At 44.3% G+C, this 14,897-nt stretch overlaps 1 protein-coding gene across 1 annotated transcript in view; it reads right to left on the bottom strand.

Annotated features, from left to right (window-relative positions):
* Positions 1 to 10,859, bottom strand: part of cenpf (centromere protein F) — a 55,817-nt gene extending 44,958 nt beyond the window's left edge. The window contains exons 1-4 of the mRNA XM_067988917.1: positions 10,667 to 10,859; positions 3,393 to 3,589; positions 1,823 to 1,944; positions 1,281 to 1,372 (exon numbers count right to left, since the gene is read on the bottom strand). Coding sequence (XP_067845018.1) covers positions 1,281 to 1,372; positions 1,823 to 1,944; positions 3,393 to 3,589; positions 10,667 to 10,828 — 573 coding nt within the window. The 5' untranslated portion in view covers positions 10,829 to 10,859. The remainder of the gene's footprint in view (positions 1 to 1,280; positions 1,373 to 1,822; positions 1,945 to 3,392; positions 3,590 to 10,666) is intronic.
* Positions 10,860 to 14,897: the final 4,038 nt, after the last annotated feature.

Here is a 14,897-nt window from a genome sequence, read left to right on the forward strand (position 1 = left end):
GGCAAATGGTATGTTGGCCTTCATTGCAAGAGGATTTGAGTGCAGGAGCAAGGGTGTCTTACTGCAGTTATACAGGGCCTTGGTAAGACCACACCTGGAGTATTGTGTGCAGTTTTGGTCTCCATACCTAAGAAAGGATATACTTGTCATAGAGGGAGTGCAGCAAAGGTTCACCAGACTGATTCCTAGGATGGCAGGACTGTCGTATATGGAGAGATTTGGTCGACTCGGCCTATATTCATTCGTATTTAAAAGAATGAGAGGGGATCTCATTGAAAGATATAAAATTCTGACAGGGCTAGACAGACTGGATGCAGGGAGAATGTTCTGGCTGGGGTGGGGTCCAGAACGAGGGGTCACAGTTTCAGGATACGGGGTAGGACATTTAGGACTGAGATGAGAAATTTCTTCATGCAGAGGATGGTGAACCTGTGGAATTCTCTACCACAGAAGGCTGTGGAGGCCAAGTCACTGAATATATTTAATAAGGAGCTAGATAGATTTCTAGACACAAAAGGCATCAAGAGGTATGGGGAGAGAGCGGGAATATGGTATTGAGATAGAGGATCAGCCATGATCATATTGAATGGCGAAGCAGGCTCGAAGGGCCGAATGACCTACTCCTGTTCCTATTTTCTATGTTTCAGTTCTCAAAGTCAATCTCATTTTTGTTAAATTTTTTAAAAAAGGAAAAAAATAGCAAATAAACTACATTCTAATGTCATTTTGTGATTGAATAGTTACACTTGCATGTGCCTTAAATGAAATTTAGTAGGTGTGGTAAAATGGAAGTGAAAACCAGCTACTACTTTCCATTTTCAAATACTGAGGTGAAATCCGTCTTGGGCGGTAGCACAAAACAGACGACAGCAAATCGACAGCCCACTTTGTACTCAGCCTGATTTTCTTTTCCATTGAAGTCAATGGATTCGCCACTGCCCATTTTGCACGACCGCCCAAGACAAATTTCATCCTCATTGGTCTAGTTGGTATCAAACAATACATTTTGAAACACTGAATTAAACCAAGGAATTTATAGTGGACAAACAGAGATAAAAAGGCAAAATAAAATCTCCAAGTGCCATGAATAAAGCTGATTTTTTTTTAAATGCTGGAAATATACATCAGCATTTCAAAAGAGGACATTTAAATTAACGTTTCGAGTGGTGACCCTTTTGCCAGAACTGCCAGTTCAGTCACCACGTATCTCATCTCATTTTAAATGCCAACAAATCTGCTGTGTTTTTCCAGCATATTCTCCTTGGCGGGCATTCTCTCACCTTGGCCTGAATTATTTTTAGTTCTGTTTCCAATCGTCTTCTTTCTTCCACTTCTTTACTATATTTTTCCTGGAGTTCCTCCAGTTTTGAATCTGGAAGAGAATCAACAAAATGACTTGGTATCAAACAACCTCCTCTAATTTTGCTTCACAAAAGTTGACAAAAATAAAAAAAATTAAAATCTTTTAGTACGTTATGCAACATTAGCAGTGACTACATTCTCTAATTAGCAGTACAGCTGTGGCTGTTACTTTTTTTTTTAAATGCACCACTTGGTATTCCCAATCATGCAGACCAGAAAGATCCCAGATATTGGCACATCTTAGCCAGGGCAGCTGTAGGGGGCATTATAATTGGCCTTGCAATCGGCTGAAAGACAGCCTAGATTATGTGCTCAAATCTTGGAGTGGGGTTTGATACATAACCATCTGCCTCATTGGCGAGTATGCTACCAATAAGCCAAGGCTAACATTTGTGACCTTTTTTTGCAATGTTTAAACCTTCAAAACATTAATATACAAATAGGTAATAGTATCTCTAACCAAGCTTATCAGCAATATTTTGATTTGGTGTCATAGATCCAGAGAGGTTTCTTTGTGGTGTTCTAGACTGTACATCTGTTGGCATTAGGGTCTGCTGGCTTCGCTCAAGTTCAGACTTATATCTGTAAAAATGCCAAAAGTGCAGGTTGTCAGATGACAATATAATCTAATTGTCTTTTCATGTTGCAGAACCAGGCATAATTCTTACTGTTTCATTTCAACAGCTAATAAAGTAGAAAAAAAATCTCTCAAATGTAGTTCAGCCTTTCTATAAAATAAAAAGGGAGTTACACAATGACTAGTCTGCATCAGTTTTCTTGGGTATTAAGATAATTATACAATACCTTCACAGTTAACCATTAATTCTGTGCATCCACCCCCCCACCCCCCCCCCCCCTTACGAGTTGGCTAATGTAAAATGTAATCTAGCTACCAATTTTATTTTACAGCTTATAACTACTTCTGGCCAGTACCACACTAAATTGTTTATATACTCAGCCATCAGGGTAACTTGCAATAAACTGTTAAAGGGACATGTCCACCCCCTATATATCAGAGTATAGTATTCCATTACATATGTTCCGTTAAATATAATTACATACATTCCATTACATGAATGAGGAAAACAGGAGCATCACATAATTTTGGCTAGTGGTATTTTCCTCTTCTAACTACAATTTGTTCTCCTTTCCCATCCTGAAGGCAATGACTCCTTGCTGGGATACAGTTCCATAGGTGCCAATCAACCTGTGATATCTAACTCAAGTGGCTGTTATTCGTGTTTAAGACTAGACAGAAAGTCAGCTGGCTATTTGGCCACACACAGCATTACAGCAGAGCCTGATACTGTCTTCAACATGACATCCATGCATGTGTACTGTCAATGGGGGTTACTGGATACTGATTAGGAACAGAAAGCTTAGTGAATTTTTCTCCTTATTGCACAAGAACTGAAGCCATTTGTATCACCTTTACTGCCATTTCAACTGATCAACTAGCTGATCACAAACTGAATCCAACCTGGGACTATCTTGGTCTTTACATCTTAGCCACTCATCAACTTAACCAGGTAAGCTAAAAGTGGTGCTTTAAAATCATGTCATAACCAGGATATCAAGGACAAAATACACCTTATCTAAAAATCTTTTTCTGTTATTCCAAGAATAATTGAAGTTGCACTTGTGTTGTTGAATTCATGCTGCCATGTGAACATGTTAAACAGCACCCTCTGGTGGCTAACCATTGTAGCACAAGGTTTCTTCACCATCACTTTATTCCAATTATTATTGAACTTTCAAGTTATTCTGCTCCATTTTTTTAACTAATAAAATGCTGTCACGTCTTTTCTTCTTAGAGAGCATGTTCAGAAGACTTACATTAGTGTGGGGGAAAAAAGGTTTATGGTGGATGCTTACTTAAAATCTAATTTGGGCCACCTTATAGACCTTGTTTGCAGGACTGCTACATTCCCGTCTTTTGGCACCAAGGTGTGCTACCTTAGCACTCTTTGTGTGTCGATGGATTATATTGTTAAGTCAATTTTATTAAATCAGAATGAAAACCTCTTTACCTCTTGTTCTCTTGCTCAAGATTTTCCACTTGTTTCTTGCTTGATGCAAGCTGCCCCTCTAGGTAATTAACTTGTGATTCCTTCACCTGCAGATCATGGGAAATCTTCTGTCTGGTTTTCTCAAGGTTTTCACATGATTCCAATAGGCTCTGGTGCTCCCGCTTTAGAGCACTTGTTTCAGTCTTCTCATTCTCTACCTGTTTTACAAGTAGTGATGGAAAATGATTTAACAACTATATACTTTCTACCATAGAAAGAAAAAGCCACTGGTTACTTTACAATAACTATGGGGGTGATTTTAAACCCCAAGAGCGGGTGAGTTGGGGACGAGTGAGAGTTGAAAATAGTTGTTTTTTTGGGGCCGCAACCACAAAATTTTCGGACTTTGCATTCCCAGTGGGAAGCCTGTACTTTTACGCGCCGACGTTAAATCCGGAAATAAAGCCGGGTTGTGGTCGCGACCCAAAAAATAACTATTTTCAACTCCTACACGCCCCCCAACCCACCTGTTCTTGGGGTTTAAAATCACCCCCTTTGACTCCCCCCAACCCCAGCTCCACTTTGCTCCCCTTTTGACAGCTTTGGTGTGTTACTGGGCTATGATTCTGCTGGTGCTATGCACCCTAAGCGGTTTATTGTTTATTTGAGCCCAGACAGTAAGGCCCCGATATTACCAGGGAGGTGGGATGGCAGCAGGGGGGGGGGGGGGGGCAACTGGGTAACCCGCCCAGTGAAATCGGACTGTTCCCCACGCAATCGCGGGTAAATTGAAGGCACTTACCGTGGCTTCCAGGTTTCTGGAAACCTGCGCAGCAGGCGGACTGCGCACCCGCATCACAGGCTGTCAGCTGGAGGAGCCCTATTTAAAGGGGCAGTCCTCCAATGCTGCTTCTGCAGCAAACAACCAAAAGAGCAGCATGGAGTGGCCCAGGGGAAAGGCTGCTCCAATGTATAATGATGCCTCACTCCAGGTGTTACTGGATGGGGTAAGGAGGAGGAGAGAGATATTCTACCCAGCGGACGGGAGGAAGTGGCCAGCCTCTGCCACCAAGAAGGCATAGCTCGAGGTGGCAGAGGAGGTCACCAGCAGCAGCAAAGTCTCCCGCACATGGATACAGTGCAGGATGCGTTTCAATGGCCTAACTAGGTCAGCCAAAGTGAGTACACTTACTCATTCTCCTACACTCCCGTCCTCCACATCACCACCCTCACCCCACAACTCCTCCTGCACTGCTGACACTACTCTATCACATCACTCCTCACACCCACTCAAACCTCATCCTCAAATTACCTGCACTTACTCACCTCCCCAGTACTCATCCCACCACTACCACTCAACCCAATCCTCATGCAATGTCATGGCTCTGTCTCATACTCGCCCTCTGATGCATCTCTTTCGCAGTCAGCCTCACCCAAACCAATGCATTCAGCGGTTGGCCACGTCACCATCCCTCACTCACGCCTCTCTACTTTCTCCCCTTATAGGAGAAGAGAGCCCAGAATGCACGGGAGTGGGTGAAGACCGGAGGGGGGCCGCAACATCAGGTCGTCCTCACGGACACGGAGCAGGAGGCTCTTGAACTAAGCTGCATCCTCGAGTGCCTGTCAGTCAGGGACACGGAGACTGCCACCCGACAAACGTCTAGTGATAGAACTTTAACATTCAGAACTCACAATAGCAAATGTTAACATGCCTTGCCATCTTCAGCACCTCAATATTTGTCATCATGCTTAATATTGCCTTCTGTTCTCTTACAGAGCCTTCAGCGACCGCCGTAACGGCGGAGGGCGATTCCTCAGAGGACCTGCCGGCCTCTGAGCGGGCACCGTCACATCTGAGTGAGCCATCCACCAGCGCAGATACACACACCTCGGAGGGTCCCCGTCCTCACTTAGTTGGGGGTCGCACATGGTGAGTCACCACACACGTGAGCACGAGCAGACACTGGTGGCAGGGGCAGCTGTGGAGGGTCCGCGTCGATGGCAGCACTCTTCTCTAGGCTCTGCTCAGCTGGACACAGATGCTGAATCCTGAGACCATCCGTTAAAAGGAGAATGATCAAGGGGCAGCAGCATATTTGCGAGGTGCTGGAACAGGTGCCACGCGCACTCTCCACAATCGCGCAGAGGATGGAGGAGTCCACTTCCTGCATGAGTGGAATGGTGGCACAGGTACAGGAGGGAATCTCAGATACAGTCACAGGGACGTGAGGGCATCACTGAGATAGCGTCGCGGGTAAGTGCGGGAACGTCTGCGATGGAGGGGAAGGCTAGCCTCCATCGAGCTTTAAGCATGGCTCACCAATGATTCCACTGAGGCCCTAACAACGGCCCTTCAGACTCAGGGTGAGCAACTTTCTGCCGCCTTAAACAGGTAGGCAGATACACTCGCACCGGCCTTCCAAGACTGCACACGTCCTCCAGACTGTCGTCCAGCAGGGTGGTAGGAGTCATGTGGGCCTGTCCCAAGAGAGGGATGATGGCGAAAGGGGACATGGAAGTAAGCGCCACTCAAAGCGCTCCCATGTCTCACCCGTTGCCCCCCTCTCAACCAGTACCCGCAATGCTGCCTCCTCACCAGGTGGTCAAGTCTGCCCCCGCACAGGTGCAGGTGGAGCAGTCTTTGGAGGGGCCCTCACGGGCACAGAAACCCAGAGGGCGTAGGCCCAAAGCATCTAATCGGTCAGGGCATGAATAAGAGCAACCTGCCACTACCTCTGCTGCAGCCACAGAAAAAGGACCACGTAGGTGTACTCATAAGCGTACGGTGAAGGTTTTGCGAGCACAAAGGCGTTTGACATTTTGTCATTTTTTATTTATATTTGATTTTTGTTAATGGCACATTAAATATTATTGTCAGCACTAGTGCCACGTCTTGGCCATTCTTGACTTGCTTGTTATGGAGCTCCACATGGCAGAGGTGGATGGCGTGCCTGGTGATGTTGCTCGCCCTCGGCTGAAGTGATGAAGGCAGCTATGACACCCCCATCCTGACGGTGTGAGTTTGAGGGGGTCCGCAAAGTAGGTAAATATGTTTGCACAGCAGAGTTTAGGGCATAAATTAATAATTTTGAGTGGAAAGACAAAGGTGTTGCAGCAAAAACTTTGTCTGAAGTGATAGAGTGCCCTGCTGTAATAAATGAGGTTTTTCCCCCCACCTGCCAAATAATCCTTTGCATCGCCCTGCTGTCTGAAACACGTCTGCTCCAATAGGGAGTGTTTCCCACAGCAGGGGAAACATGCTGAGGATCCTTCAAAATTGCACCCCTGCCAAAATCTCCACTCAACAAGGTCTGTCAAGTACCTCAAGAACAATGTAAAGTAGCATCCCACCGGCTTTAATTGCAGGTGGGAGTCCCGCATGCGGGAGCTGCGCATGCACCCGAACACATCATTGGGGAACCCGGAAATGGGCGGGTTGGAGCCGGACTCCGAACCCACTCCGGGATTCCGCCATTTTAGGAGGCCCCCCCCCCAACGCACCTGCGCGGCCATCCGAAAATCAGCCCCTAGGCGTCAGCAGGCTATTTTACAATAGGAGCATCACAGCTGAACCAGATCCTTTCCTCAGCTGACATCCACACACATGAATTTCCAGCAGGGTCATTGGTTAGTGATCAGCAGCAGGAATCTTGACAGATTTTCCCTCCCCCCCAAAAAAATAAGAGAGGCCAATTGTAGCATCACGGACAATTATAGCAACCCAGTACAGACCAGGGATTGAGCATGGGACCCTTCTTGTCCGTATGGCTTAACTATTCACTGGATAAACTCAGTGAGCCATTAGGGAAGATGGATGTGTCCCTATTCATTCATAACTAAAACACTGCTAGATGGTTACATATAGGAAGTTGCTAAAGTCAAGGACTAAGTCTATAGTTGACAGACAAGAAGTTCCATGACAAATTGATGCATAAAATCACAGGTGTCAAGGTGACTGTGGGAATAGATTTAAGATCCAACTATTCTTATAACATGAATTTACAAGTATCTGTTTGGCTGAGTTGTTAGCACGCTCACATTTGAATCAGAATTCTTCAGGCCTTAAACACACGGTGAATTTCTGTGGAAGTTCTCCCACTCACCCACTGCAACTTTAGCAGAAGAGCAATGGATACCCCAGAAAAATAATATAAAACAGTGTTATAGCAGAAAAGCAGGAGAACCCCCACTGAAATTCACCCCCATAATCTAGGCTGACACTCTACGTATTGCTGAGATATTGTTGTATTGTTAGAGATGCCATCCTTTGGACACCTCCTGTCTACCTGCTCCAGTGGTTCAGGTGAACATTCAAGATTTCTTGGCACTATTCCAAGAACAGCAGGAAGCTCCCCATGCCAATATTACTCCCTCAGCCAACGTCACCAAAAAAAATAAAACCGATGATTCATCCAATTGCTGCTTGTAGGATATTGTACAAATTGATTGCTGCATTTACCTATAAAGCAGTCAACCCATTTTGAAGATATTCAGTGTACAACCTGCTTTTGGGACATTTCAGAGAAATATAAATAAGTCTTTAAAGAAAATTATTTGGAGACCAGGAGGCAGAAGGAACTGAAAAGCATATGCAATGAAAAGTACAATTCTGTTTTGGTGTTTTTTTCTCCCCCCCCCCCCCAAAAAGACGACTTTCACGCCCCTTCCTTGGTCAATACTCTTTATTCTTGCAGTTTGTATGTTCTTCATGCTTCACTTTTCTACATGTATAAATTGTTTAGCTATTGGGGAAATCATCTTTCCCTCTCCACCTGCACCCCTCCAGATTTCAAAACTGTAACTCAAGTATTGAATCTAATACACAAAGTACAATCTAGAATTTGATTTCATTATACTCTGCAGCATATTCAACTAACATATCAGTATGCCACATTGCTTGTTGCTATGTGCCTAATACACCATTTTATTTAGCCATGGTATTATTCTGTCCCTGCACTGCCACATTTGTTCTACGGCATTTTAGTTTCTCCAAATAGTGAGGTAGTTTTATTTTGAAGTGAATAAGCAATTATATTAACACAAATCATTAATTGGCCCTTTTTTTTTTATTTGAAATTTTGCTTGGTCAAGGAAACAAGTTTATTTTATTAATGTTCTCTCAACCAGAAATAATCTGCAGATAAAAGTTCCAGATTTATAAATTCATAAATAGAAATCTGAATAGAAAATAATCTGATCTGTAGCCTCAGTAAAATATAGTGAATACTGAAGAAATATTCTTGATTATGTCACCACCTAAATAAATTATTACAAGAAGAACTGGTTTGAAAGACAGTGATCAGATACAGGAAAGGTGGAAAGAAACTAATGTGCACAAGGTTAGTACACTTTTCACATTGACTTCTGCACTTATTTTGTACATCAAATACATGTTAATATATTATTTCATACATTCCACATTTATTTAGAAACCTTTACAGTTGTATAAATTCTTCCAATAAAACAACTTCAAGTAATTTTTAATTTACATTCATTGAATTTACCATTTAATTTTACATTTTTGTTTTTAAACCAACATTCATTTTATTCCCAACACCATCCAAAATGTACCACAATACATTCACCATTACTACAAATAATTATCCTTGCTTCATCAAAAGCACTGTACAGCAGCAGAATAATGTTTTGCATGGTCTAATGTTTCTGTCCTTATACAATGATACAACATTTGACTTAACTTGGAAATAAAGAAAGAACTCCTAAAGTGTTTCACAATCAATTAAGTACATTTGAAGCATGGTCACTGTTGTAATGTAGGGAAATGTGGCAGCCAATTGGCACACAGTAAGATCCCACAAACAGCAATGAGATAAATGACCAGATAATCTGTTTTAATGATGTTGGTAGAAGGATAAATATTGACCAGGACATTGGGAGAACTCCCCTACTCTTCTTTGAATAGTTTCGTGGGATCTTTTATATCTGTTTGAGGGGGCAGACAGGACCCAAGTTACCGTCTCACCCGAAAGACAGCACCTCCAACGATGCAGCACACCCTTGGTACTGCGCTGAAGTGGCAGCCTAGATTATATGCTCACGTCTCCGGAGTGGGACTTGAACCCACAACCATCTGACTCAGAGGCAAGAATGATACAACTAAGCCAAGGCTGACAAGGACAATGCCAGCAAGGCTACATTGAACACCCTCTCTAGTTATCCTGAGAAAGTGGTAAATGGCCTGCTCCTTGAACTACTGCAGTTCTTGTGCTGATACTAATACCTTTGTGGGAGCATCAATGTAATGCCAAGATATTGACCCAGTAACAATAAAGTAATGGTGATATATGTCCATGTCAGGATGATATGTGAGGTGATAGTGATCCCACATGTTGCTCTTATCCTTCTCAGTGGTACAGATTGCAGGAGAGATTGGTGCTGTTGAAGTAACATTGGTGAGTTGCTACAGATCCTAATTCCCAGGTTCTATATACTCTTTAATTTGGTCTGTACAAGTCTACTTACAATATTTCCAGAATAGACTGAAGATGTATTGGGAACCCTTCATAACTTGGAGTATGAAATTTACTACTGGTGGTTACTAGACCTGGACCACATTAATCTCCACGAAGAGGAAACTAGTAAAAAGGACATTTCTTGCTCATAAAGGGCACGGTCTGCTCACAGAAAACATTGCACAATTAGCAAAATGGAATTTTAAAAGCCCAAAAGCACTTGGTACTCAGTGATACATGCAACATGATAATGAAGCATTCTATTAAAGGCACCTTCATTATATGATGGGCTAATTTTGCTGTACATGGAGTGTAAATGAATGAGAAAGAGTCTCTACATGTGAAGGGCTGCAGCAGAGATTTGGCTTGCTGCAGTGAAAAGAAAGAAATCTTCAACACATCCCAGAGCACTTTACAACTAATAATTACTTTTGAATGCAGTCACTGTTATTATGTAGGCAAATTTTGCACACAGCAAGGTCTCACAAACAGCAAATGAATGAATAACAAGATAATCAGTTTTTAATTATGTTGGTTGAGGGAAGAATGTTGGCCAGTACTTCTTTGAGAAGTACTTTTAGGTTCACCTGAGCAGGGAAACGGGGTATTGATTTAACATCCCATACGAAAGAGAGCAATTCTGACAATGCAGCGTGCTGTCAGTACTGTGCTGAAGTATCTGCCTGGACTCAGTGCTCAATACCCATCGTGGGGCTTCAACTTCAAACCTTCTGCCTTAATCAAGCATTCTAACACCCAAGAAACAAGCTGACACTTAGGAACAACTACACCATTTCTAAGTAAGTGAAAAATAATCACCTTTTGTTTTTGTTTCAGCAGTGCAGCTTCCAGGGATTCTAGCTGAAACTGTCGCTGCTGACGTTCCTTTTTGAGTTTATCCAGCTGAGTCTCAATCTCCTGTATCTTCTGGAGAGCCTTTGTGGGCAGCCCCTCCTTCCACTCTTCCACAACCCAACTCATTTTGCTCAATTTTGTAAAAAAATTTAGATCATGACCTATGAAAAAAGGAAAATTCTACATTATGCTGCAACAATTTGCATGGAATCAAAGTGACATGTTGTATACTTTACAAGCACGCCCTTTACCTTCTGTTGTCAGAACAAAATGTTCCTCAATTTTAAAACAAATGAAACTTTAGCAGCTTATGGTTCCCTTCACATACAGGCTGGGGTGATGGAACAGAAATCAATGACAGTTTTTTTTAAAAAAGCACTGGATCAACTCCCACTAGGGAAAGGGACACAAGACTATTAGTTCCAGAATCACAGTAAGGATACTGATGGGCAGTTTAGAGGGGCAGGACAAGTGGACCAGTGGTAGTTTTCTGCCCAAAACATTATCTTACTGTACAATGTTACTAATATCACTCATCTATTGCTAGTCTACATCAATCAAGTCACATAACACACCACTGCAATTGAATTGCAGGCTCTGTACTGGCTTAAAAGCTGTTAATTCTTAACTTCTTCCCGTTCCGATAAAAGAGCAACGACCTGAAACATTAACTCTGTTTCTCTCTCCACAGATGCTGCCTGACCTGCTGGGTATTTCCAGCATTTTGCTTTTAGGCATCTGAAGTGTCCATTCCGGAACATCAGTTGTTGCAAGAATCTCTTGATCACAACTCTGGGGCATTTGAAAAGGCTACTCCCTGTTTGGTGGATTAGAGCAACCTTTTTTCACCAATCAGGAATCAATTTTTTTACCAGTCCTCCAGGTCTGATAAAGTTTCAAGAATTGCTGTCTTTTCCACACACCAAGACAATCTCAGCTAGTGTGGCAGATCAACAGAGAAGCTAGAAAACTTTCCAGTCTGCATCACCCACTTCCATGCCAATGAATCATCAGGTTTAGGAAGGAATACAAGCTGCTGTTATAGATCTTTGATCTTCACAGTTCAGTAACCTCATGTAGAACAAAGAGCAATTATTTACAATTCTCAAATCTAACTGCTACACAACCATCAGTATCTCTCATTTTACACTCCTTTGGGGAGCTTAAACCATAGCTCCCAATAATTTCAAACAAATTTAATAACAAACTAGAATTAAGTAAAAAAATTTGCTTGTTTAAAAATTCAATTTTAATACCACTATGGATGTAATACTCAAAGATGTAGTGGAAAAACATCTAGAAAACAAAAATATAATAGAGTAGTCAGCACAGATTTCAGAAGGGAAAGTCACTGAATTCTTTGAAGAAGTAACAGAAAGAGTAGACAAGGGTAATGCAGTAGATGTAATATATTTGGATTTTCCAAAGGCCCTCGATAAGATACCACATTGTAGACTCATGGGGCCCGATGTTACCAGGGCTGCGGGTTCTCGGCCCGGGGGGGGGGGGGGGGGGCAATCGGGCGCATGGGTAACGCGCCCGACGAAATCAGTCTGCCACCCGCGCGATCGTAGCTCAATTGGATCCACTTACCTTGTCTTCCGGGTTCCCCACTGCTGATCTGCGCGTCGGATGGGCTGCGCATGCGCAGTAAGATCTGTCAGCTGGAGGAGCTCTATTTAAAGGGGCAGTCCTCCACTGACTGATGCTGCAACAAATAGAAAAAATTACAGCATGAAGCAGCCCAGGGGGAAGGCTGCTCCCAGTTTAATGATGCCTCACTCCAGGTATCAATACAAGGGGTGAGGAGGACAGAGATCTTCCCCCCCCACTGGCGAGCGGGAGGAAGCAGCCTGCCTCTGCCACCAGGAAGGCCTGGCTCGAGGTGGCAGAGGAGGTCACCTGCACCACCAACATATCGCCCACCTGCATACAATGCAGGAGGCGCTCCAATGACCTCAGTAGGTCAGCCGAAGTGAGTACACTTACTGTCCCCTACACTCCGTCTGCCACATCTCCTTCTGCACTGCCAACACTACTCTGTCACATCACCCCTCATACCCACTCAAACCTCATCCTCATTTTACCTGCACCTACTCACCTCGCCAGTACTCATCCCACCACTACCACTCAACCCAATCCTCATACAATCTCATGGCTCTATCTCATACTCACCCTCTCATGCATCTCTTTCACGGTCAGCCTCACTCAACCTGCCACTACCTGTGCTGCAGCCACAGGGCATGCATCACATATGTGCGGTAGGCAGCGTATGGCAAACGTGTCGTGAGCATGAAGGGGATGCACAAAGGTGTTTGAGGGTTTGTCATGGTTGTTACTTATATTGAATTTCTGACCAACTCACATTACATATTATATTGGGACCACTACTGCCATGTCTTCGCGAATCTTGTCTGGTTTGTGCAATAATGCCCTTTCCTGAGGATCATTATGAAGACCCACAACTGATGCCACCCATTGTGTCACTGCAGAGTGGGTGTAGGTGTATTTGCAGGGCTCTTTTGTGCAGACGGCTGAGAGACGTCGGCGATGTCCCCGGTTGCACCCTGGAAGGATGCAGAGGAGAAGTTGTTGAGGGCAGTGGTGACTTTGACAGCGACAGGTAAGAAGATGGTGCTCGGGCCAGCCAGGAGCAGCTGGGCATGAAGGAGGCTGCAGATGTCCACGACTACATGTCGAGTGACTCTGAGCCTCCATGTGCACTGCTGCTCAGAGAAGTCCAGGAAGCTGAGCCTCGGTCTGTGGACCCTGTGGCGAGGGTAGTGCCCTCTGCGACGCATCTCTCTCTGCGGTAGCCCTCCCTCCTGCTGTACAGGTGGATGTGTCACAGCACACTGTTGTGGAGCTCCACGTGTCAGAGGTGGACGGCGAGGCTGGTGATGCTGTTCGCCCTCCGAGGAGGTCATGACTGCAGCTAAGGCGGCCCCCATCCGGAAGATGTACATCTGAGAGGGTCCTCAAGGTAGGTACATGTCCCTGGACCCCGGGGCAAGTGTGCAAGTTGGTGACTTCGATTGTCAGGAGGAGGGTGGTGGAGGCCAAACTTTGTCCCAAGTGACAGAGTGGCCTCCTGCAATGAGTGAGGGTCTCCCCCCACCACCTGCCAAATGGACCTTTGCAGCTGCCACAGGCTGATGGCTGCAACAGGTCCATTTGAACTGGGAGTGTTTCCCCCAGTACAGGAAACAGTCCCAGTCTGCTATAAAATCCCACCCCTCCTCACATAATCCCTTAATCAGGTCAGTTAATGACCTGAACAAGCAAAGTAAATAGCTTCAAGTGGAACCCCGCTGGCTTTAATTGCTTGTGAGATTCCCACCAGCGGGGGCTGCGCGCGCCCGCCGGCGCGTCAGTGGGGAATCCGGAAGTGGGCGGGTTGGAGTCGGGCTCCCGACCCACTCCGGGATTCTCTGATTTTCGGAGCCACCCCGCCAGGAACGCACCCGCTAGCGGGTGCTAAAATGACACCCATGACTAAGGTCAGGGCATGTGGAGTCAGGGGATAGCAAGCAGGCTACCAAACGGAAAAGAGAGTAGGGGTTCAGGGTAGCTACTCAGACTGGCAAAAGGTAGGAAGTGGCTTTCCACAGGGATCGGTGCTGGGACCACTGTTCACAAATTACATCAACGATTTGGACTTGGGAATCAGAAGTACAACTTTAAAATTTGCAGATGACACAAAATTGGGGTGTGTAGTTAATACAACTGAAGAATGCATCAAAATGCAAGAAAACATTAATAAACTTGCAGAATAGGTCAGTAATTGGCAAATGAGTAAAGAGGGAGGAGGCTCTTATGGAGCATAAACATAGGCACAGACCAGTTGGGCCGAATGGCCTGTTTCTGTGCAGATCTTACAGTCGATGTAACACTACTTACTATTTGAGGACATCACATTCAAAATATTTTATTAAGCAGAAAGTTCAATTTTAAAAAAAATGTACAGACATACAAACCTATTTTTAGGGCGATGACACGTTAAAAATATGTAACTTACTTTGAGCATCACGCTTCAGCGCTGTTAAATGGGTTTGCATTACGCTCACTGATCACCAAAATCACGCTGTTTAAATTGGCTTACACTTCTCTCATTGATCAATAATCTCATCGTATCTAAATGGAATTGATCACGAATCTGACCGTGTATTAATGGGATTGCATTACGTTCATTGAT

The sequence above is a fragment of the Heptranchias perlo genome, chromosome 8 (genome assembly GCF_035084215.1).
Source record: "Heptranchias perlo isolate sHepPer1 chromosome 8, sHepPer1.hap1, whole genome shotgun sequence".
NCBI lineage: Eukaryota > Metazoa > Chordata > Chondrichthyes > Hexanchiformes > Hexanchidae > Heptranchias > Heptranchias perlo.